Source organism: Procambarus clarkii, chromosome 14, assembly GCF_040958095.1.
Source record: "Procambarus clarkii isolate CNS0578487 chromosome 14, FALCON_Pclarkii_2.0, whole genome shotgun sequence".
NCBI classification, from domain to species: domain Eukaryota; kingdom Metazoa; phylum Arthropoda; class Malacostraca; order Decapoda; family Cambaridae; genus Procambarus; species Procambarus clarkii.
In genome coordinates this window covers 11,127,723-11,151,252 of record NC_091163.1, presented here as the reverse complement: position 1 = coordinate 11,151,252, position 23,530 = coordinate 11,127,723, and the positions used below count along the sequence as shown (strand labels likewise).

At 42.5% G+C, this 23,530-nt stretch overlaps 1 protein-coding gene across 1 annotated transcript in view; it reads left to right on the top strand.

Annotated features, from left to right (window-relative positions):
- LOC123771439 (titin) overlaps positions 1 to 23,530 on the top strand; it is a 236,050-nt gene that overhangs the window by 50,562 nt on the left and 161,958 nt on the right. Inside the window, exons 12-19 of the mRNA XM_045763962.2 lie at positions 2,765 to 2,926; positions 3,134 to 3,231; positions 6,103 to 6,295; positions 10,715 to 10,809; positions 15,849 to 16,041; positions 18,318 to 18,412; positions 20,614 to 20,812; positions 23,395 to 23,501. Of these exons, the coding sequence (XP_045619918.2) occupies positions 2,765 to 2,926; positions 3,134 to 3,231; positions 6,103 to 6,295; positions 10,715 to 10,809; positions 15,849 to 16,041; positions 18,318 to 18,412; positions 20,614 to 20,812; positions 23,395 to 23,501 (1,142 nt within the window). The remainder of the gene's footprint in view (positions 1 to 2,764; positions 2,927 to 3,133; positions 3,232 to 6,102; positions 6,296 to 10,714; positions 10,810 to 15,848; positions 16,042 to 18,317; positions 18,413 to 20,613; positions 20,813 to 23,394; positions 23,502 to 23,530) is intronic.

Here is a 23,530-nt window from a genome sequence, read left to right as displayed (position 1 = left end):
GTCCTCTTGTGGGGTTTTCTTTTGTTTTTGTTTTCCTGCTAGGTGGGGGGGGGGTCTGCCTTTTATTGGTTGCCCCCTTTTGTTTAAAGGTCCTTCTCTTATATATATCTGTGTTTGATGGTACCCCCTGCTTGGCCCCCGTGAGTGAACACATCCCAGGGGGGTTCAGCTTTAGAAGTTTGCTTGGTAGTTTTGGACGTTAGTTCCCTGCCTGGGCTTCCCTTAGTGTGTTACCAAGGCTAAGGGCTCTGGGAAACCCTGCGGGGGCTCTGTGGTAATTACCTAAGTGTAATTACCTAAGTGTAGTTACAGGATGAGAGCTACGCTCGTGGTGTCCCATCTTCCCAGCACTCTTTGTCAAATAACGCTTTGAAACTACTGACGGTCTTGGCCTCCACCACCTTCTCACTTAACTTGTTCCAACCGTCTACCACTCTATTTGCGAAGGTGAATTTTCTTATATTTCTTCGGCATCTGTGTTTAGCTAGTTTAAATCTATGACCTCTTGTTCTTGAAGTGCCAGGTCTCAGGAAATCTTCCCTGTCGATTTTATCAATTCCTGTTACTATTTTGTATGTAGTGATCATATCACCTCTTTTTTTCTGTCTTCTAGTTTTGGCATGTTTAATGCTTCTAACCTCTCCTCGTAGCTCTTACCCTTCAGCTCTGGGAGCCACTTAGTAGCATGTCTTTGCACCTTTTCCAGTTTGTTGATGTGGTTCTTAAGATATGGGCACCACACAACAGCTGCATATTCTAGCTTTGGCCTAACAAAAGTCATGAACAATTTCTTTAGTATATCGCCATCCATGTATTTAAATGCAATTCTGAAGTTAGAAAGCATAGCATAGGCTCCTTGCACAATATTCTTTATGTGGTCCTCAGGTGATAGTTTTCTATCTAGAACCACCCCTAGATCTCTTTCTTTATCAGAATTCTTTAAAGATTTCTCACATAATATATAGGTTGTGTGGGGTCTATGTTCTCCTATTCCACATTCCATAACATGACATTTATTAACATTAAATTCCATTTGCCATGTGGTGCTCCATCTACTTATTTTGTCCAGGTCTTCTTGAAGGGCATGACAATCATCTAAATTTCTTATCCTTCCTATTATCTTAGCATCATCAGCAAACATGTTCATATAATTCTGTATACCAACTGGTAGATCATTTATGTAGACAATAAACATCACTGGTGCAAGAACTGAACCCTGTGGCCTCCACTTGTGACATTTCTCCATGCCGATACATTGCCTCTGATTACTGCCCTCATTTTTCTATCAGTCAGAAAATTTTTCATCCATGATAGAAGCTTACCTGTCACCCCTCCAATATTTTCCAGTTTCCAGAACAACCTCTTGTGTGAAACTCTGTCGAAAGCCTTTTTTAGGTCCAGATAGATGCAGTCAACCCAACCATCTCTTTCCTGTAATATCTCTGTGGCTCGATCATAGAAACTGAGTAAATTCGATACACAGAATCTTCCAGATCGAAAACCATACTGTCTGTCTGATATTATATCATTTCTCTCTAGGTGTTCTACCCATTTAGTTTTGATTAGTTTTTCCAATACTTTCACTATTACACTTGTCAATGATACAGGTCTATAATTGAGGGGGTCTTCCCTGCTGCTACTTTTGTAGATTGGAACTATGTTAGCCTGTTTCCACATGTCTGCTACGATTCCTGTACACAGAGATGCCTGAAAGATCAGGTGAAGTGGAATGCTGAGCTCAGATGCACATTCTCTCAGAACCCATGGTGAAACGCCATCTGGGCCAGCTGCTTTGTTCTTACCGAGCTCCTTGAGCATTTTTTCCACTTCGTCTCTAGACACCTCTATGTGCTCTATGTTGTTCTCTGGAATTCTTATTGTATCTGGTTCCCTAAAGATTTCATTTTGTACAAACACACTTTGGAACTTTTCGTTTAGTGTTTCACACATTTCCTTTTCATCTTCCGTGAATCTATTTCCCATTTTCAACCTCTGAATATTATCCTTTACCTGCAATTTGTTGTTTATGAATTTATAGAATAGACCTGGTTCTGTTTTACATTTGTCTGCAATCCCTTTTTCAAAATTTCTTTCTGCCTCTCTCCTCACTGCCGTGTAGTTGTTTCTCGCATCTTTGTATCGCTGGCATGTTTGGGGGTTCGGCCTTTTCCTGTATTGATTGAGCCGAACTGTCTGACTCCAAACTGTTTTTGTGGCTTTCTATGACTGCTGGGAGACACCAGTGAATTATTGGAATCATGTGGGCAACATTAGTATTCTCACACTGACACTAAACACAAATTGTTATATAATGACCACATTTTGCCGAACAATCAACACATGACCAGTGACCAACTCTGAAATACTGTTAAGTCTAATGAAATACCATTTTGGGTGGTCATAAGCAGCTGCCCTCAGATTCTGGCACTGACTCTGAAGGACCACCTTCAACGTGCCAGGCTTCTGTGACAATCTCTGGCCATTGACTGCAGATACCATTCAAATAATTGGTTTGTCTCTGCAAAAAGAGAGAATAACACCTGAAGATCACATGAACTCATTATTGATGCAAACTTCAACAATAAACACCAAGTTGTAATATGATGATAACCACAAGCCACTAGTATGTGATATCCTCATTGTATAGTAAACAGTTACAAAGTAATATCAGAATTTACTTATGGGTATTGTTCAACTTCATTACATCCATATAAATGTATTATAACCATGTTTTCATCATTTGTACTATTTAATTTTTTCCCAGGGGAGATGTGGAGTCTAGTGAATGAGGTACTTGATAGTGATGCAGATATTAATGGAGTATTTATTATTCCTGCCATCTCTATGGATGATGCTGGAAAATATAGGTGTGCAGCAAAAAGCAATGCAGGTTCTTTCCTGGCTGAAATTATTATTAGTGTTGAACGTGAGTTACTGTGGTCTGAAGTTCTTTCAAAGTTTATGAATTCATTTTAAGTTGTGTGACATTACCTTATTTGCAAGATTAAATAAATAAATAAAATTGTGTATTAATAAATAGGAAGGGTAATATGAATAATATATTAATATATTAATAGAGATACAGTAATTTAAATTCATGAGATCATTAAGTTGATACAGAATATTCCTTCAGGTGCATTGCCAGAGGTGACTGAGATGGTGGCCCCAGAGAGTGTGATGGTTGGAGACAACTTCACTATCCAGTGCACTGTCGTCAACTGGGATGGAGAGGTGAGGGTGTTTGCACTTGCTGGTTATCTTCCTCCTGAGGTTATCTTGAGATGATTTTGGGACTTAGTGTCCTCGTGGTCTGGTATAAATAATACCCGCAGCCTGATATAAATCAAACTTTTCTTATATTTTGTTTGTTCTATTTTCTTATATTGAAGTCCTTGTGAATGAAAGAGACTGACAGTTTCAGTATCATGTTAATCTGAGTGGAGAAGTTTTGAAGTTTTAATTAATTTAACTTGCAGATGAGAAGACCTGGCTTTGTATCCTTGGCTGGGTTTGACAATTAGACACCGTTCATTCTCATCATTTGTTCTTGTGTAGTTACCAGTAATTATAGGCACCTAGATGTAAAATGACTTGTGAATTGTATTCTGAGAAAAAGCTAGTGCTGAATAACCTGATTAGTTTCACTTCTAGGCTTGAGGCTAAAATCACTGCCACTTCTCAAACAAAAAATTAAAGTTAGGGTTGAAAGTAGACAATAATGGTGACAGAAACCCCAACACCTTAATGGAGCAAAGTATGTATGTGTGGGGTACTTTGCAAAAAAAAAGATGAATCCAATACTGATGTAAAGTAATCTGATCACGTAAGCATGAGATGACCTGGGTTTGACAATTGGACACTGTTCATTCTCATCATTTATTCTTGTGTAGTTAAAAGAAATTATAGGCACCTAGATGTAAAATGATTTGTAGATTGTAATGGGGGATCGGAGCCACCCAGAGGGCGTCCACAGACACCGAACCAGTGGCCCGCAGGTAGTGATGCAAAGTTGCTATCAGACATAAGCCATGATGCACTCCTGACCTAACCAACCAAGCATTCACGATCAATGGTCCCCTCTGGAAGTCAGCCATCTCATTCTTCGCCAGAATAGAAGAAGAAGGCTGCAAATGAACAAAACGACTACCTGGGCCAAAAGAGCAGAAACCCCTGCACTAGAAAAGAGCATGAAGCTCCACAACCTGACCCTCAGAGGCCAAAGCCAACAAAAACAAAGCTTGCAGAAAACAAACCCGAAACATAGAGGCCACAAACAAACCGAGGGAAAGAAAGGTAAGAGAGCACCTAGTCCACAGATCAAGACAATGCAAGGGGCGCATGAGCAGGCCGGAGGTGAAAAATTGCACGGGAGAGCTTGCGGAATGGGGGAAGGGACATTTACTCAAAAGACAAGCTGGAGTGACTCTGCGAACGCCGCTTGATAAGAAGCGACAGTATACGGCATGAGATGCTGGTCCAAAAAGGTCCAAGAAAAAACGATAAAACCACCTTCAGGCACTGACAACACCCCCCCCCCAAAGGGAAAGGAAACACCAAAAAGACCACCAGGAGAGTTCATGCTGTCACTGAGACAAAGACCGCAGGTGGGACACCATCAGACAAGCCACCTGATCACAATACAAGTGGCGATACACACGTGTCAGAAAAACCAGACGTGAAGAGCGGAAGACTAAGTCGCACCAACAAGGTATCTCACTGGCCCGACGTGCTGAAAGTATTAGAAAAAGTGGCCGTGGAAAGACTCTTGGGTTTTTACACTGAGCAAGCAGTGCCTGAAAACAAAGCTTGTTCTGCCACCATGGGGGCTAGGAGAAGCACTCTCCTCTGATAGGATTCAAACTGAGCCAGAACCCAAAGCAACAGCAGGAACGGGGGATAAAGGTACAGGAACTCACCCACCTTGACCAGGACTGGTGACTACCATAAAGGCCTCGCAGTTGGGGAATGGCGTCACGTGTGTAGGAAGACACCGAGACCATGCCAACACAAAGAGGTCCACCTCTGGACGCCCATACATCCAACAAAGCCAAATAAGGAGGCGGTGTTGACTGTCTACTCTGTGGAAACGGGAATGAAGCAGAACAGGCCATCCTGCCAGGACTTGGGACACTTCCCGAATATGCACGGTGCGGAGAGCAAAACCCCAAGAACTCAGCAGAGGAGCTACCCGAAGTGACCAGTCCCAAAGAGCTACTGACTGCAGAGACCCCGACGGGTGAGAAAATGAACCACAGGGGCATAGTCTGAATGGAGCCAGATCAGAGAGCCTCGAGAAAGCTGAAACAGCTGCAAAGTGGATTCTGCTCCTCGAGAATTGACTGATCCTTCAGATGTCCCAAGGTAGTTCCTGTGATGGAGATGGTGGCAGGGGTTGGTAGTTCGTGCTTTCCTCAATGGCTAGGTTTCCAGGATTGGAGCTCCAGCAATGGTTGTTACCGACTCGGATCGAAAATGGAATTGCAATTAGAGCAGGGACCGCTGTAGTTCCTAGGAACTATATATAAACACACCATGGCCTACCATTCTCAGACTAACAGAATGATTGTAGATTTTTACCAAATTTGAGGGCAGCATTGATGGCACAGCCAGACCTAACCGTTTAGATTGACAACATATTTTGGTTCTATGTATCTGTTATGCAAGTAAAAATGGTAGCAGATTCTCAGTAGCTGACCCCATGTAGGGTTTCATCCTCTGTCTTCCTAGTGAACTGCCCACCCTTACACCATTCAATAACCTATTGGTCACATCAGCATCAACCATATGTCACGCTGCTCGCAGCCTGACGTATGGTTGACTGGCCCATCAATCAGGAGGCCTGGTCAAGGATTGTCCCTAGCCGCAGGGACATTGAGTCCCTAAACCATTGCAAGGTAACAGCAAGGTAACCTCTCTCCCCCCCCTGCTTGGGCTTATCCATACTTAACAATACAGTATACAATATTGAAACTGTTGAAGTTTATTATCATGCAAACTGCCTTGTCGGGTGGTTCTGTGGGGCACTAAAGGTTATACTTAAAATGACTTGCATATTATTGAAGTATTGTCCGAAGTTTGTTTAACAATAGGCATTTTCTACAGGTGGAATTTGTATTTCAAAGTGTATCTTTGAATTCACATTGGGATAGTAGATATAGTGTAATCGTGTATCCAGCAGAAGACAGCATATTACAAGCATATCTGATAGTGAGAGAAGCTATACTTGAAGATGCAGGCAGTTACATGTGCAGGGCTGGTCCTCAAGCTTCAGCATCTGTTATTGTTCGAGTCACTAGTAAGTTACCCACTATTTTTCTTCATGCATTTTAGTATTCTATTGATTTATCATTTCAGATATACTGTACAGTGGAACCTCGGTTTTCAAATGCCCATGTTTTCTGATTTTTTGGTTCTCATGAACTTCAAGAACAAGAGGTCATCAATTTAAACTAGCTAAACAAAGATGTCAAAGAAATATAAGAAAATTCACTTTCGCAAACAGAGTGGTAGACGGTTGGAACAAGTTAGGTGAGAAGGTGGTGGAGGCCAAGACCATCAATACTGTAGTTTCAAAGCATTATATGACAAAGAGTGCTGGGAAGACGGGACACCACGAGCGTAGCTCTCATCCTGTAACTACACTTGGGTAATTACACTTAGGTAATTACAGTGTATATGCACATGTGTACACACACACATACACGTGAAAAGAAAATTACAAGCCACCGACCAGTGGGCAGAGAACACCACGCCGGCCAGGTGAAGAAGGCACAAAACTGCATCAAAAGGCCCACCTCGACAACAAAACCCCAAAGTCCCAGCACGACCACAACACGTGCCAAGACCCAAAAAAATCAGTCTGCAAGCCAGGAAGACCCCGGAACCCCAGAAGGCAGAACCGGGTCACACACGAGGAAACAAAGTCACCTGAACCCACAAAGGGGGCCCAAGAGGAAGAAACCTCCAGAATGAAACCAAAGAACCCAAAGAAACCCAGAATTGAACCAGGGGGAGCCCAAACCACCACATTTGCTGGCGGAGATACACCACAGAAAGGCAAAGCATAGCCCTAGACAGAACCCCCAGGGAAATGATCAAAACAGACCGAAAAACCAAGGGACAAGGTGTGGGAGCAAGCATAACAGACAGGGACACTGAGTCCAAACCCAAGGGCCCAAACCCAAGGGCCCAGATCCAAAACAGACAAAACGAAAAACCCGGTGTAAAATCAACACTCAATCGTTCCCAGAGGAACAGGAAGCGGCAGAAAAGCAAAGCAACGACAACAGGAGAATAAAACCCCTGAAAGGAGGGCAAAAACTCACCGAAGACACTTGCTCGCACACCCAGGTGCATGTAAACAAACCGCAACGCTGCCCTGGTGGCTACGCCAGGAAACCCGCAGAAGAAAATGGCCACCAGAACAGATGGCTGTGACGGACGCAAAAGATACGAAAACTCGCCAGCAAAAGTGGGAAGCAAGCAGACTGGATGGGCGAAAAACTCAGCCCAGAAGCAGAAAACTCAGATGGGGCAAACTGCCCCAAAACTGCTAGCAGGCATCCCCCACAGCCCGGGAACCCACAACAGAGGGCCCGGGGCAGAGCTGTCCTCCAAGCCCTACGCCCGTAAAGAAAAAGGAAGAATCCATGGGAAAGTCAGCAAGAAAAGGGCTGCTGGTAAGCCCCAGAAACCTTGGCAGGAGGAACAGGATAGAAAACCTCCGTCCCCAACCCGAATGGGGTAGCCCCCGTAAACCGCTCGAGTCTCGGCCCCAACTAAACCTCGCCCTGACCCCAAAACCCGCAGACGGTCCAGAGCCGGGAACAGGGAGGGAAAGGGGCGAACAGCACCTAACCAAAACGGGGTGGCCTCGGAGCATCTGAGTGGGAAACCAACCTAGCGTGTTGCAGCAACCTAACCTAGCTCTCAACACTGATGCCGCCTGTACTCTGAACAGTAATAACATCAGGAGAGTCCTGGAGAACAAGCAGAGAATCTGTCTCGCAAGACTCCGGTTCAAGGTGTCAGTGACCCAACAGGCAACATGACGGAGGTAAAAAGTGGCGACCGTCACCCGGAGACAAGGGCACAGCAACCAACGATCCCGTACATGACGGGTTGGGACCCAGAAGACACATTCAATGGCCCACCGAGCCCCGACAGGGGTTTCCAGGGCCCATAGGGGTAACAACTACGAGAAGCCCGGGCAAGGTGTTGCTAACCGGTTAAACACCCAAAAATAACAAGGGGGGTAGAGAACAACACTGAAAACCCCTGCGATGTGTACAATCATGGGGGCTGTGATTGTTTGTTTTGATGTAGGCGATGTGCTGATTCAATCAATCATGATTGCTGAAACAATCATCATGTGATGTAGGCACATGTGCTGGGGTTCTGTGCTGTCCCTTCTCTAGAGTCTCGCGTCGGGACTATCGTTTCCGATCTCTTGGCGGGATCGCTGGGTTTTCAGCTCTGCTGGCTCCATGGTCGCACTCGAGATCTTCTCGCGGCTCCGCCTCTTCCTGGGCTCAGTTGGCACATGGCAGGGCTGATTTGGTTCTGTCTTGGGTCTCTCACCTTCTGTTGGTGGTCGGGTGGCTTTGTTGATCGTGTCCCACCTGTGTTCTTCTTGGTGGCAGTGTGGAGTTTTTTGGCAGTCCGTCCTTTTCCTTCTGTCCCTTCCTAGGTAGCTGCGTTAGTTGGTGTGGTCTTCCCTTCTTAGGTAGCTGTGTTTGTTGGCGTTGACTTGTCCTTCTCTTGTGGAGGTTCGGGGTTGTCATCTTACCCCATACTGTTGCCTCGTATCGTGCGGCACTGGCAGAGCCACTTCAGCTTGCTTTCAGTATTGGTGTTACGTATGTGTAGTTTCATAAGCTGTCTCTTGCATCGTTTCACCTCCGGCCTGCTCATGCGCCGCCTGAGCCATCCTGGTCATTGAACAGAGTGCTCTCTTTTCTTTCTTCTCCATGGTTTGTTGTGGCCCCTTTGGTTCAAGTTTGTTTCTCAGAGGCTCTTTTTCTGTTGGCATTGGCCTCTATGGGTCAGGTTGATGAGCTTCATGCTCTCCTCCGGTGCAGGGGTTTTCTGCTCCTTCGGTTGTGACAATAGGTTTGTTTGTCTGGAGCCGTCTTGGCTGGTCGGGCCTGGGGTGCATCATGTTTTGTGTCCGGTTGCGGCCCTCCGCCATTATTTGTGCACTATGGCCTCTGTGTCTGGGGATGCGCTTTGGGTTGATCCAGTTTCACTTCTTCCCTGTTCATGGGTGTGGGTCTCCTAAGTCATTTGCAGAGTTGTTAAGGCTAGCCAGCCTGCGGTCTATCCCCGTGCCCATGTTTCCAAGTTCGCTAGGCTGACATTCAGGCGTGGGGATTTTGGCGGTCATACAGGGTTCTGGCTGCTCGTTATCTCGTGAACGTTCCTGGGCCTAGGTGGGCCTATGTCGCTTTGGGTCGGCGGTTGCAGCAGTTGTCTCGGCTTTGAGTTGAGAAGTGAGCAGGGATTGCCTTCCAGGTATGTCCCTTTACTTCTCCTCTGTGGGTAGTTAGCTCCGGGGAGCCAAAGGGGCTCCCCACAGAAAACCAGCGTTGAATGTAATGATATGCCATTTTCTGGGTGAGAGCCGGAGGCTCCCCGGGATCCCTCCCTTCCCCCGGTCGGCGTTTCTTTCACGTGTCTTGACATCCAACCTCAGAACTGAAGGGTGGATAGCCAGGCGGGGGTCTGGGGCTCCCCTTCCCCCTCCCGGGGAGGGGGAGCTGCAAAGACAGCGGCGCGGCGACGTGTGACGTCATGCTCGTTTGCTCGTTTCTTTTTGGGAAGGTCTATCTACTTGATTGGCTTTTGATAGCAATTTTCACCAGAATAGGGGTTTGTTTTGGGATGCTCACCTTTCTGGGTGCCTGACCCGGTCGATGGCGGACATAGAATGCTTCCAACCACACGGGGGTTTCTATAGGCCATTACTCCCCATGCCTCTCTGAGGTGGCCAGGTTCTGGCACGTGGTCCCTGGTAGGCCCACAGAACTCCATACACATGACTGATGCCAAAGTCTGACTTTAGCATGTCAGTCTGGATAAGCTCCAGAGAGCCTCCGGATCTCACTCAGAAAATGGCATTTCATTACATTCAGCACTGTTTTTTTCAAATTTTTGCAAATTATTTTGCAATTTCCATGTTGAGTTTGTTTTGAGATACCTACCTTTCTGGGTGCTCAACCTCGGTCGATCGGTTGATGGCAAACCAGGAATACTCTAAATACAAGTGGGTCTCCATTAGCCATTGCTCCCTGTGCCTCTGTGAGGGTCGGGCGAGGTTCCGGCTCTGGTCCACGGTAGGCAGGACTCCACTGACTGAAGCCCCAGACTAATATAGCGTATATCAGTCCTATAGCTCCAGGGAGCTGAAAGGGGCTCCCCACAGAAAAATAATTATACACCTAAAGTGTTAAATCATGTTTCCCCACTCTCTCTTACTATTAATTAATGAGTTACCATATTTACACGAGTCCTTGTATTATTCTTGCCCGAAACGCATTGCGTAATAGTGGCTTTAGGCATTGTATGTACTAGCTCTATCTATATATCAATCCATTAATGTAACATCACTTGTATGTATGTACCTTACCTGAGTAAACATATTTATTATTATATTATTTATTATGTAGTATTACGAATGCTGTACAGTACTAACCACAAATAATCTGTCATACAGGACGTCCTGGAGAAATTGTAAACATAGCAGTATCTCCAGCCATCAAGGGTCAAGATTTCTTTGTGAGCTGTACTGTCAGGAACTGGTATGAAGAAGTACGTTGCTATACTTTTTATTACAAAATTTACTTAAATATAAAAATAGAGCTGTGAGTGAAGATGAAAAACGCCTTCTGGGAAAGCTACTTGATCACTTTCTTGTGCAAAATTCAACTCTCTTAGGACTGTTGAGTCCTAGGAGAGAGAGAGAGAGAGAGAGAGAGAGAGAGAGAGAGAGAGAGAGAGAGAGAGAGAGAGAGAGAGAGAGAGAGAATTGCTCATTTTTAGAGGAAATTAGATCCTAGAAAATTCTCAATCCAGCACTGAATGATCTTGGAAGTTACATTAACCTACATTCAAATAGCTTTCCACCTAACAATACTGGGATTTCTAAGAAATTGCCAAGTATTGTTCTCCTGCTGCTAACTACCAACTGCTAGGTAACTGCTTATTCACTACCCTTACCCACCGCCAGATGACAGCACTGGCCGTGTAAACAGGGGGCACTTAGAGGATCATCTCTATCATTCCTATGTACTTCTAGAAAGATGTGGGGTGTATCAGGACAAATTGGAGAGCTCTGATAACTGATATGAATTAGTGGCTTGCTCAGAAAAAAGTTTTTCATCTACACTCAAAGCCTTATTTATGAGCTTAAACCACTCATTTGCATGCTTAAACATAATACAGGGTACAAAACACAATCAATTCTTCCCATAGTAGGAAAGCAGCATGTAAAGGATTTGGGAGCTCTCACAAAACGTCACGGAGACAAAACTTGAAGATGTAATTTTAAATGAGGTCATATTCCCAAGGGGCTACTCAATTTGGAGACGGGACAGAAAAATTAGGAAAGGCGGTGGCGTTGCTGTGCTGGTAAAAGAACACCTAAAGGTGAAGGAAATAATGACTGCCAATCCACAAGAAGTTGACATAATAGCACTAGAGATCTGCTATGAGGATGATAAACTAATGATGATAAATGCATATAGTCCACCGCCAAGCAGCACATGGTCAAAGGAGGAGCTAGATAGTAAACGTGAAGGTCTTATAACAATAATGAGAGAGATTATAGCGAGAGCGGATAACGATAGATCACGACTGTTGATAGTCGGTGACTTCAACTTGAAATCCATAGACTGGGAAGCATATGAAGCTAAAACAGAAGATTTTTGGACCTGTAAATTTGTAGACCTCATCCTGGAAACATTCTTGTATCAACATGTTAAACAAGCTACGAGGATGAGGGAAGGGGACGTTCCCTCCATGCTAGATTTGATATTTACCAGGAAGGAGGAAGAGATATTTGACATTCAGTACCTTCCTCCCTTGGGTAAAAGTGACCATGTCTTTTTGGGAATAAAGTATGCAATGCGTTATAAGCTGGAAGAAAATAAGGAGGTTGAAGCAGTTGAAAAACCAGACTTCAGGAGAGGACATTATGGTGACCTTAGAAATTTTTTTAGTGAGTATAATTGGACAGACTTGATGCTAGGCAAGGAAGTGAATGAGATGTATGGCAAGTTTTGTGAAATATATGATAAAGGCACAAAAAATTTTATACCAAAACAGAGATGCAGAACTAGGAAACAGGATTGGTTCAATAGAAATTGCGAGAGGGCTAGAGACCGAAAGACACAAAAATGGAATCAATACAGGAAGAGGCCGAACCCCCAAACATACCAGCGATACAAAGATGCGAGAAACAACTACACGGCAGTGAGGAGAGAGGCAGAAAGAAATTTTGAAAAAGGGATTGCGGACAAATGTAAAACAGAACCAGGTCTATTCTATAAATTCATAAACAACAAATTGCAGGTAAAGGATAATATTCAGAGGTTGAAAATGGGAAATAGATTCACGGAAGATGAAAAGGAAATGTGTGAAACACTAAACGAAAAGTTCCAAAGTGTGTTTGTACAAAATGAAATCTTTAGGGAACCAGATACAATAAGAATTCCAGAGAACAACATAGAACACATAGAGGTGTCTAGAGATGAAGTGGAAAAAATGCTCAAGGAGCTCGGTAAGAACAAAGCAGCTGGCCCAGATGGCGTTTCACCATGGGTTCTGAGAGAATGTGCATCTGAGCTCAGCATTCCACTTCACCTGATCTTTCAGGCATCCCTGTGTACAGGAATCGTAGCAGACGGGTGGAAACAGGCTAACATAGTTCCAATCTACAAAAGTGGCAGCAGGGAAGACCCCCTCAATTATAGACCTGTATCATTGACAAGTGTAATAGTGAAAGTATTGGAAAAACTAATCAAAACTAAATGGGTAGAACACCTAGAGAGAAATGATATAATATCAGACAGACAGTATGGTTTTCGATCTGGAAGATCCTGTGTATCGAATTTACTCAGTTTCTATGATCGAGCCACAGAGATATTACAGGAAAGAGATGGTTGGGTTGACTGCATCTATCTGGACCTAAAAAAGGCTTTCGACAGAGTTCCACATAAGAGGTTGTTCTGGAAACTGGAAAATATTGGAGGGGTGACAGGTAAGCTTCTATCATGGATGAAAAATTTTCTGACTGATAGAAAAATGAGGGCAGTAATCAGAGGCAATGTATCAGAATGGAGAAATGTCACAAGTGGAGTACCACAGGGTTCAGTTCTTGCACCAGTGATGTTTATTGTCTACATAAATGATCTACCAGTTGGTATACAGAATTATATGAACATGTTTGCTGATGATGCTAAGATAATAGGAAGGATAAGAAATTTAGATGACTGTCATGCCCTTCAAGAAGACCTGGACAAAATAAGTATATGGAGCACCACTTGGCAAATGGAATTTAATGTTAATAAATGTCATGTTATGGAATGTGGAATAGGAGAACATAGACCCCACACAACCTATATATTATGTGAGAAATCTTTAAAGAATTCTGATAAAGAAAGAGATCTAGGAGTGGTTCTAGATAGAAAACTATCACCTGAGGACCACATAAAGAATATTGTGCAAGGAGCCTATGCTATGCTTTCTAACTTCAGAATTGCATTTAAATACATGGATGGCGATATACTAAAGAAATTGTTCATGACTTTTGTTAGGCCAAAGCTAGAATATGCAGCTGTTGTGTGGTGCCCATATCTTAAGAAGCACATCAACAAACTGGAAAAGGTGCAAAGACATGCTACTAAGTGGCTCCCAGAACTGAAGGGCAAGAGCTACGAGGAGAGGTTAGAAGCATTAAATATGCCAAAACTAGAAGACAGAAGAAAAAGAGGTGATATGATCACTACATACAAAATAGTAACAGGAATTGATAAAATCGACAGGGAAGACTTCCTGAGACCTGGAATTTCAAGAACAAGAGGTCATAGATTTAAACTAGCTAAACACAGATGCCGAAGAAATATAAGAAAATTCACCTTCGCAAATAGAGTGGTAGACAGTTGGAACAAGTTAAGTGAGAAGGTGGTGGAGGCCAAGACCGTCGGTAGTTTCAAAGCGTTATATGACAAAGAGTGCTGGGAAGACGGGACACCACGAGCGTAGCTCTCATCCTGTAACTACACTTAGGTAATTACAAGTCGAGCCGGGCTTGGGGGAGTAGAAGAACTCCCAGAACCCCCATCAAACAGGTATCAAGCACAAACTCAACACAGCCATAAATTGAGACTGCCGGCACCAGTACTTCAGTATATAGATATCTAAAATATTTTGAGTGGGTAGTGTATGCCAAATCATCAAAAGCTTCAAGAATCATATGACAAAGATTATGGGCAAGATGAAACACATAGGGCATAATTGCAGATAAGTGTCCCTGTACTGTAGGAGAATATATATACCCTATACTATCAATGTTAAGAAACACAGTATGGCACCACATGAAGTTTAACCAGGCGGAATAATAATTTTAATTGAGGTAGACATGGCAAAATGCACATGAGAACAAAATTAAGTATATCATGAACAAATGCAAAGTAACTTGTTTGACTTAACCTCTAGTTTTCTAGTATATCCCTAATATCTCAGCCCAGGACCAGATTCCAGGGCACTGCAAAAATGTTGTACTCAACAAGAGAGAGTTCCATCTGAATACATTACCAAATAAACATAGAGAGGATAACTTTTTAATGCTGGTTTTGTGCAGCATGGGTGATACACAAAGACAGTGAATACACATACACACAGTGTTAAACATGAGCCCACTGCACATGAAACAAGTGTTTCATAATGAATATACTGTACACTTAACTATTAGGAGAGGTGTCTTGTTGATTGGGGAGATCCTGGTCAACAAGGGTGAGATGGAGTCCAGGCACCCTCTGTTTATACAGCCACTGTTGTTGTCTAGTGGCAGGTAGGGGTAGTGAACATGTGGGTAATTAGTAGTTGCCAGTTTGTATTAGAATAACATTTAGAAGCCCTTTTGAAATAAACGTATTGTTTGGAGAAGGTTACTTGAGTGTAGGTTAATGTACCTTCTGATATCATTGACGGTTGATTGAGAATTATTCAATATCTGTCTCTTCCTATATATGTGGCCTAAACAGGGCAGCTTGAAAGGCCCCTGTTGCATCAGGCATGATGAATGTACACTGGTCCTACCAAGAATATGCTAAGTCCTAGGAAAGTAGGATCTTGCCCATGGGCAGTGACTGAGTGGTCTTTATTCAGAAATAAATACCAGCACATTGCTTTTGTTAACTGTTTGAGTTTAAAATATCAAGAATCCACAGAGAATATTTAAAACCTTGGTCCTTTCATAATGTGACTGGCTTTGTGCCCCTTTGGAATGAATTTAATATCCCATAAGCAGTATAATAAGTTTAGAATAAAATTCAATTTATGTTAATTATGACCAATATTAAATTAGTTATTTAGGGTTTGGGAAATCTTTTGTGGGCTACAAATCTTGGTCATTTTGTATTTTGGAGTTTTGGTCAGGAGTATTTTGGAGACTAAAATATAATGGTGTCAACAGTTTACTTCAAGAAAATAATATTTCAGGGGAAATCATTTGTTAATAATTGTTAATATCAGTAGCCTTAACTGTCCAATAAATGCTTATTATTTATTTGTGCAGTATTTCTAAATTTGAATTCAGTATGTGGAAGTTTTGTTGGCTCTTCTCTTAGGTGCAGTTTTACCATAAAGGAAATATATTGTCCGAGGACTTTGATCCCCGTTATAGCATGTACAGGCCAAATAGTAGTGCAGAGGAAGTAACACATGTTCTGAAGATAACCTCTGCCACTCCTGAAGATGAGGGCACCTATCAGTGTTACCTAGATGCCTACAACACCCACACTGTAGAAGTTGTTCTGAAAGGTAAGATACTAAATTACTAAAGGTTTTCCATTTCTGTGTCTCATGTTCATCAGATTGCTCCTCAATGCTTCCTTAGATTTTTGTTATTACATATCCTTCATAGGGATGCCATATGGTTTTCATATAATTAAGTTTTGCAAGTTTTGTCTAGACGGCAGTATGAAATTTTCTGGCGGTCCTTTTGGCATTTTTTGTCTACGTAGGTTGTCTTCGATTTCTGATCTGGTTGTTTTTTCCTTTCTCTCTTGTTTTTTCAGGACCGTCATTTTATGCCAAATACTGTCGCCTCATATCGTGCGGCGCTGGTGGAGCTGCTGCAGCTTGCATTCGGGGTGGATGTCACTTCTGCTCCGTTCCACAAGCTTTCTCGAGTGTTTTTTCACCTTCGGCCTGCTCATGCGCCGCCTAAGCCGTCCTGGTCGTTGGACCAGGTGCTCTCTTTTCCTCTCTTCTCCTCGGTTTGTGGTGGCCCCCGCGATTCAGGACTGTTTTTCTAAGGCTCTTTTTCTCATTGGCATTGGCCTCTGGGGCTTGGGTCAGGGAGCTTCATACTCTCCTCCGGCGAAGGGGTTTCTGCTCTTTCAGTCCCGGTGATCATTTCATTCGTTTGCAGCCTTCTCCTTCTTTTCTGGTGAAGAATGAGTCTACTACTTTGCGAAGGGGTCCTTGGGTTGTTGATGGTTGATTGGTTCGGCCGGGGGTGCATCATGTTTTGTATTCAGTTGCAGCTCTTTGCCGTTATCTGAGTGCCACGGCCTCCATGGCAGGGGATGCGCTTTGGGTGGACCCGGTTTCCCTTCTTCTCTGTTCCAGGGTGCAGGTCTCCCAGGTCATCTGCAGGATTATTCTGTCCAGCCAGTCTGCGGTCTATCCCTGTGCCCACGACGTTCGTAAGTTCGCAGCTTTGGCTGCTGTTTTTGGGAATATGTCCTGGGCTGATATTTGGGCAAGGGGCTTTTGGAGGTCGAACAGGGACCTGGCCAAACGGTATCTTGTTAATGTTCCTGGCCTTTCTCGGGCATGTGTAGCCTTGGGGCTCAGGTTGCAGCCAGTTGTCTCGACTTCGAGTTGAGGTGCGAGTGACAACCGCCTCCCAGGGTAAGTCCCGCTTTTCTTTTTCTTTGGTTAGGTAGCTCCAGGGAGCTGTAGGGGGCTCTCCACAGAAAGCCAGTGTTGAATGTAATGAAATGCCATGTTATGGGTGAGACCCGGAAGCTCCCCGGCATCCCTCCCTCCCTCCGGTCGGTGTTTTTTTTCACATTTTTGATACTTAGCCTCTGAACTGGGGAGAGTTGCCAGCACAGAGGTCTGAAACCCCTCCGTCCCCCTTCCGAGGAGAGGGGGGGGGGGGAGTTGCACAGACAGATGCGCGGCGTTTGTGGTGACTTCATACTGGTTTCTGTGGTTTTGATTGGGGAGTTCTGTTGCTAGTTCGACTTTCAATTTGCAATTATTTAATCAGCAGTAGTTTGTTTTGGAATTCCTACCTTTCTGGGTGCCTGACCTGGTAGATGGCAGACAAAGACTGCTTCCAATTACATGGGGTGTCTTTAGGCCATTGCTCCTCGAGCCTCTCTTGAGGGGGCCAGGTTCTGCCTCTGGTCCCCGGTAGGCCTAGAACTCCTTTGATCGACTGTTGCCATGGTCTAATATATACACATCAGCCCGGTATAGCTCCAGGGAGCCTCCGTGTCTCACCCAGAAAATGGCGTTTCATTACATTCAACGCTGGTTTTTTCCTTTTTTCTAAAAAATTTAATGCCATACAGTTTCTGGCAAATGCCTTTGCATAAATCTACAAACTTTCAATATTTGAGGAAGTGGGGTTTATAGAAAGTGGGTTGTACTAAGAATACAAGAAGTAAGAGAAAAGTATACTATCCAGGCTCAGCAAATGGAGACATTTCTTGAAATATTATTGCTGTTAAAGGGAACAAACCTGTAATTTGTGTCAGAATATAATGGCAGAATGTCAGTTGCTGTAATCATTACACAATTCTGCTTGTATCCTAAGATATGCTGGCTTAGGAATACAGTACCTTTTCTTATCAGCTTTGATCAAAACATATATAAAATAAAGTATTAAGATAATGAAGGAGTTAAATATACATTTTTGTAGTAATTCCTGAGTTTTGCTTAAAATGCTTTGTAATTGGTGGCTTTATAATTTATACAAATACTGCACCTACTAAGTAACTGCTGTAATATGATCCTTTGCATATCTTATAAATAAAATATTACTATTATTATATTATAGTTATATAAATTTGTTGCAGATCCAATTCAGAAAGTGCTGGGAATATCGGCTACAGCAGCTATAGTGGGCCAGAACTTCAATGTAACCTGCAGAGTTATAAATTGGGATGAACCAGTAAGTAAAAACCAAGTTCAGATTGTTTCTTATTCTTAGTTCCTATTAATTAACACTTTCGCTCTCCGTTAACGCTGCTTGCATTAGAAATTTTTCTCTTGTGTCCGAGTCGGTGACGCGAGCAGCATCCTTATTTAAAACAGTTGTTAAAAATACATATTTTATCTGATCAATCTGGGAGTGGTTTTAAAATGAGCGCCTTTAGGTTGCACACAATTTGATACCAAAATGAAAGATGTAACACGAAAATTTATGTCAGAAAACTGGAAAGATTATAAATACATTTTGTGTCCAAAATTTAAAATATTTGTTAAAATTCCATTTATTGTGCTATTTTTATGGGACTAGTTTTAAAATGCTCACCTTTAGATTGCAAACAATTTGATATCAAAATGTAAGATGAAACACGAAAATTTATGTCAGAACATTGGAAAAATATAAATAATATTGTGATGATGAGTGTCCAAATTTAAAATATTTGTTAAAATTCCAGTTATTGCTCTATTATTATGGGACTAGCTTTAAAATATGCGCCTTTATATTGGGAACAATTTGATACAAAAACGAGTGATGTAACACAAAAATTGATGCTATCAAACTGAACGAGTATACACACATTAGGTTGCAGGGTGTGCCAATTGGTGCTCGTTCACAGGTAAATTTGGGCTTTGCTAAGGGGAGTCACGGCAAGCTTTTGGACAATATATGCATATAAACCTGCAGGGAATTTAATTGCAAACATAATGATACCAAAACGAACGACGTTGCACGAGAATTAAGGTGAGAAAACTGAAACGAGTATACACATGTTACTGATTTTGTGCGTTCATGGGTAATTTTTGCCGACTTTAAGCTTTGCTGTGGGGAGTAATGCTGGGCTTTTGGACATTATATGCATATACACCTGTAGGGAATTCTATTGCAAACTCAATGATACCAAAACGAACGACATAGCATGAGAATTAAGGTGAGAAAACTGAAACGAGTATACACATTTCGGTGTAGCCGCACGCTCGCCCGCATGCTCGACCACATCGCAAGGAGTAGTTCGTGCATACAAACGGAGCGCAAGCCCAGAGCATGAGTGTTAATACTAACACTCATGCAGGTAAGTGTTGAAAGGATCTTTAGAGATATCCTTGTGGTAACTTAGTTAATTGTTATCCAAGCCGCCGGCTTCCTGTCCTCGTCGAGGCCACTAGAGTTAGTGGCCCTCAGGTAAATCAGATATATACAGTAATGTAATTACAAATTCCAATAGTGTGGATGATGTGTCACTTTTGTGTCAGAAGTGAATTGCAGGTTTTGCACATAAAATGTAATGAAAAGTACAAATTATTGTTATTTGTACTTAACTCTAAAGGTGTTTTAGTATATTGTTTAAATAACCTTATAAAATGAAGACAGTTCTTTTTGCAATTAGGGAAATTCAGTAATATATCTCAGAGAATTCAGTAATATATCGCAGAAAATATATCTCGACTGACGAGCTTTCGCTCGATTAACGAGCGTTTCCGCTGTTTCTTGGACACCTCTGATGGTAGTTTTGTTGTTATTTCGCAAGACGAGTTTTCCACACGACGAGCACGGTGCCAGAACGCATTAAACTCGTTAATTGAGGCGCCACTGTATATATTAAAGTGAGACTTATATGTTCTTATATGAAAATATCTCCTTACCGCATTCTATTGCAAACAATTTGATACCAAATTGAATGACATAGCACGAAAATTGAGGTGAGAAAGGCAACGCTCGGGGTACTTTGTGGTGTGCGGTGGGTCTGAAGTATAGAAAAGTGAGACTTAAAGATTGTTATATGTAAATGTCCCTTTAATGCATTCTATTATAAACAATTTGATATCAAATTTAACAGCGTAGCACAAAAATTGAGGCAACAAAACTGAAAAGAGTATGAACATTGAGTTGTGTGCTCATGGGCAATTCTTGGCCTATCTTGTGGTGTGCGGTGGGTCGCCTGCCTGGTCAGCAAAAGTGTTCAAATTGCATAAATATTTATATTTTTTACTGTATTCAGGCTTTTATTAAAAACATTTTAACTATATCTAACTTTTGGTAATAAAATGTAAGTTTACAGACTGATTATATATATCACTAAAGAGTAAAATTGAAATAACTTGTCCATAAATGCATATGCCATTTTTGTTTTTGTTTCTCATAGGAATATATTTTAACCTCTGTAGGTAACCTTCCTATTCAATGATGTGGTGATTGGGCCTGATACGAACTGGCGGTACAGTGTGTTTGCACATGCATCAGGCATTGGCATGCAAGAGGTAAACCACATACTGAGTGTGTCTGCTGCAACATTCAATGATAGTGGCTCGTATGAATGCTACACTACTCCTGATACTTCTGCCTCCATTATTGTAGCAGTTTGGAGTAAGTACACAATCTCTATCACATCTTACCAAGCACTGGATTTTGGTTCAGATGGTGTGATGTGACTATTAATTTAGTTTTACCTTGGTATCCTGTCCTACCCCCATCTTACTCAAGAGATAAATCAACCTAAACTTCGTTCAACATAGCTTTGGTGTACAGCCTTTTTGTTACACAGATAATGCCTTGATCCATGGGATATGAGAGAGGTGGTATTAGGTGGTTGTGCAATTCATTCATTTGGTCGTATCACTGGTTAACCCTCAAACCGCGCATATCATATATAAATGATATCAGTGACAAAACCGAAACTGCGCACATCATTTATATATGATTTAGTGTCTAGCGCTATAATTTAAACGCCCCACCTGGGATAGGGGCAGCTATAGTACAGCCACGACCGATAGTTGCCAGTTACCACCCAGAAAAAAAATCCAGGCCAACATTCTTGGGTGTTACAGCATCAGTATTGAGCAAGCCACCAAGGCTGGCGCATGCAGCATGAGCTCACAGCACCGCTGTTCAGCTTGTGACCACAGCATCGCCGACAAATGCCATAATATATATGATACTGCAATTATTTAGCAGTGATAGTATTACTGAAGACCCCTGACTGTGATAAAACTGACCAGGATTCTGATAATAGCAGGATTGTGGTGATATTTAGCACTGTGCTCCATGGAGGGAGGAGTAAGGCTGTGGAGGGAGGGTTGTGGCGTCGTCTTCTGACTGTGTGTGATCACCTTATATTGACTGCACTCACCATACCAGCTTAGTGGTTCGCTATGGTGAACACAAATGTAGATACTTATATATAACGTTTGTATAGTGTGAGATAACAGCGAGAGGAGTAGGTTGGGAGCCGCCATTTTGGTGAGGGAGGAGCATCGTCTGCACGACTTGGCATGTTGTTTACTGATGACCACTGTGGTCTTTGGGCACCATACCAGCTTATTTGTACAGGTATGGTGAATAAAACAGGTAGATACTTATATATAATGTGTGTATATAGCATAATAACACCACAAACAATATTGTTGGAGGAGAAATATTAGTGCGTCTGGCCTTGAGGGCAGCCGTCGATCAGCCGACTGTGTGAGTAGCTACGTCTTTGTGCCTTTACTCACCATACAAGCTTAGATGTACAGTTATTGTGAGCAAAACATGTAAATACGTATATATAATGTCTGTGTATAGTGAATAAATGCAAAAACAGTATTGTGGGAGGAGAATGAGGGTGAGTGAGGTGGTGTTGAGGGAGGGAGTGGCAGTGAGTGGCTCGCTGGTGTTTGGCGGTCACTCATCGTTGCTTTTTGACTCACAAGACCAACTTAGTAGTTCGTTATGGTGAACAAAACATGCAGATACTTATATATAACCTGTCTATATAGTGTAACAACAGCAAAACAATTTGTTTATTGTTTTATGAACATAATAATTGAATCACTAATATGCACACTATAATTTTGAGTACAGCGATGGTTCACACATTTTAGTGACAGTACATCGTATGTACTGTCACTAAATAAACTTGCGTCTGGGGACATATATGGTGGTGGTGATGATAACAGTGTTGACCCAGGGCGGCGAGGCAGGCCAGGCGTGGCGTTTGTACCGTACATGCTCGCCACATCGTCCACCTCAGTTTCTCCCTTACTCATATGAGACCTCTGTGTAAGGTCTTTCTCTGAATCATAGTCTAGGTCATCATTCATCGTGGATCAGGTCACCGTGGAGTGGGAGCTTGTAGACGATGCCTCAGACATGGTTGCTGCTTTGAAACTGAGGCTCCCCATGGCTGCAGGGCATGCTGGAAATTTTTTTAAAGATGGCAGATGATCACTGGGGCCCCAAGGCATCCATTTCGTACCCAGGCCACCACGCACCAGTTTTGAATGGAACATGAAAAATAAAAATACCCGGGGGGAGCATTGCACAACCCAGACGTGGGCCTGCAGGTGTGTTGCACAGTTCAGGGGTTAAGGAATGTTCAGAAGAAAAACCTAATAGCTCTATTTAATGAGCTTGAAGAAAAAGATTTAAGCTTTTAATGATTTACTAATGATTCATGATGTTTTCAGACAGGCTGGTGAGGATTTTGACAAACAGGATGATGTAGATGGGTTAGAAAGGGTTGCAAAAGACCCAGGTTATAGTTTGATGATGGAATATGAGGTGTGTAGAGGATGATGAGGAACATAAGGATATGGGATAACATACTACATGATAAAAATTCGTTATGGCATCTCACTTGCAGGACGATTGTACTAACCACTCCACAGGTTGCCCCAGTTTATACTCTTTATAAATTACTAAGTAGAGAGACAGTACAAGATAAGAACTTGGCTGTTTGGTTTATCTTATAGAGGTTGACAAATTAAAAAGTGATCAAAAAAGCAATCTAGACATTTGAATCAAATTAATAATGGGGATTCAATACTGGATAAAACACCAATGGTACATTTGATATGACTAAGTGAAGGGTCAGGGTTATCTCTGAGATTGTTATTAATTATAAACTATAGTATTTTGTTGAAATTTGTAGCATTATTGTACCATTATCTGATCTGTATTTCATACAGATACGGCTGATGTGACACTTGAGCTTCAGTCTTCTGACCGGCCAAATTGGAAAGATTCACCAACACCAATAAATTGTGATGTACGAGGTGTTGATCCGAACACAGTGGTAAGTCACTATAGGGTGTTATAATAATA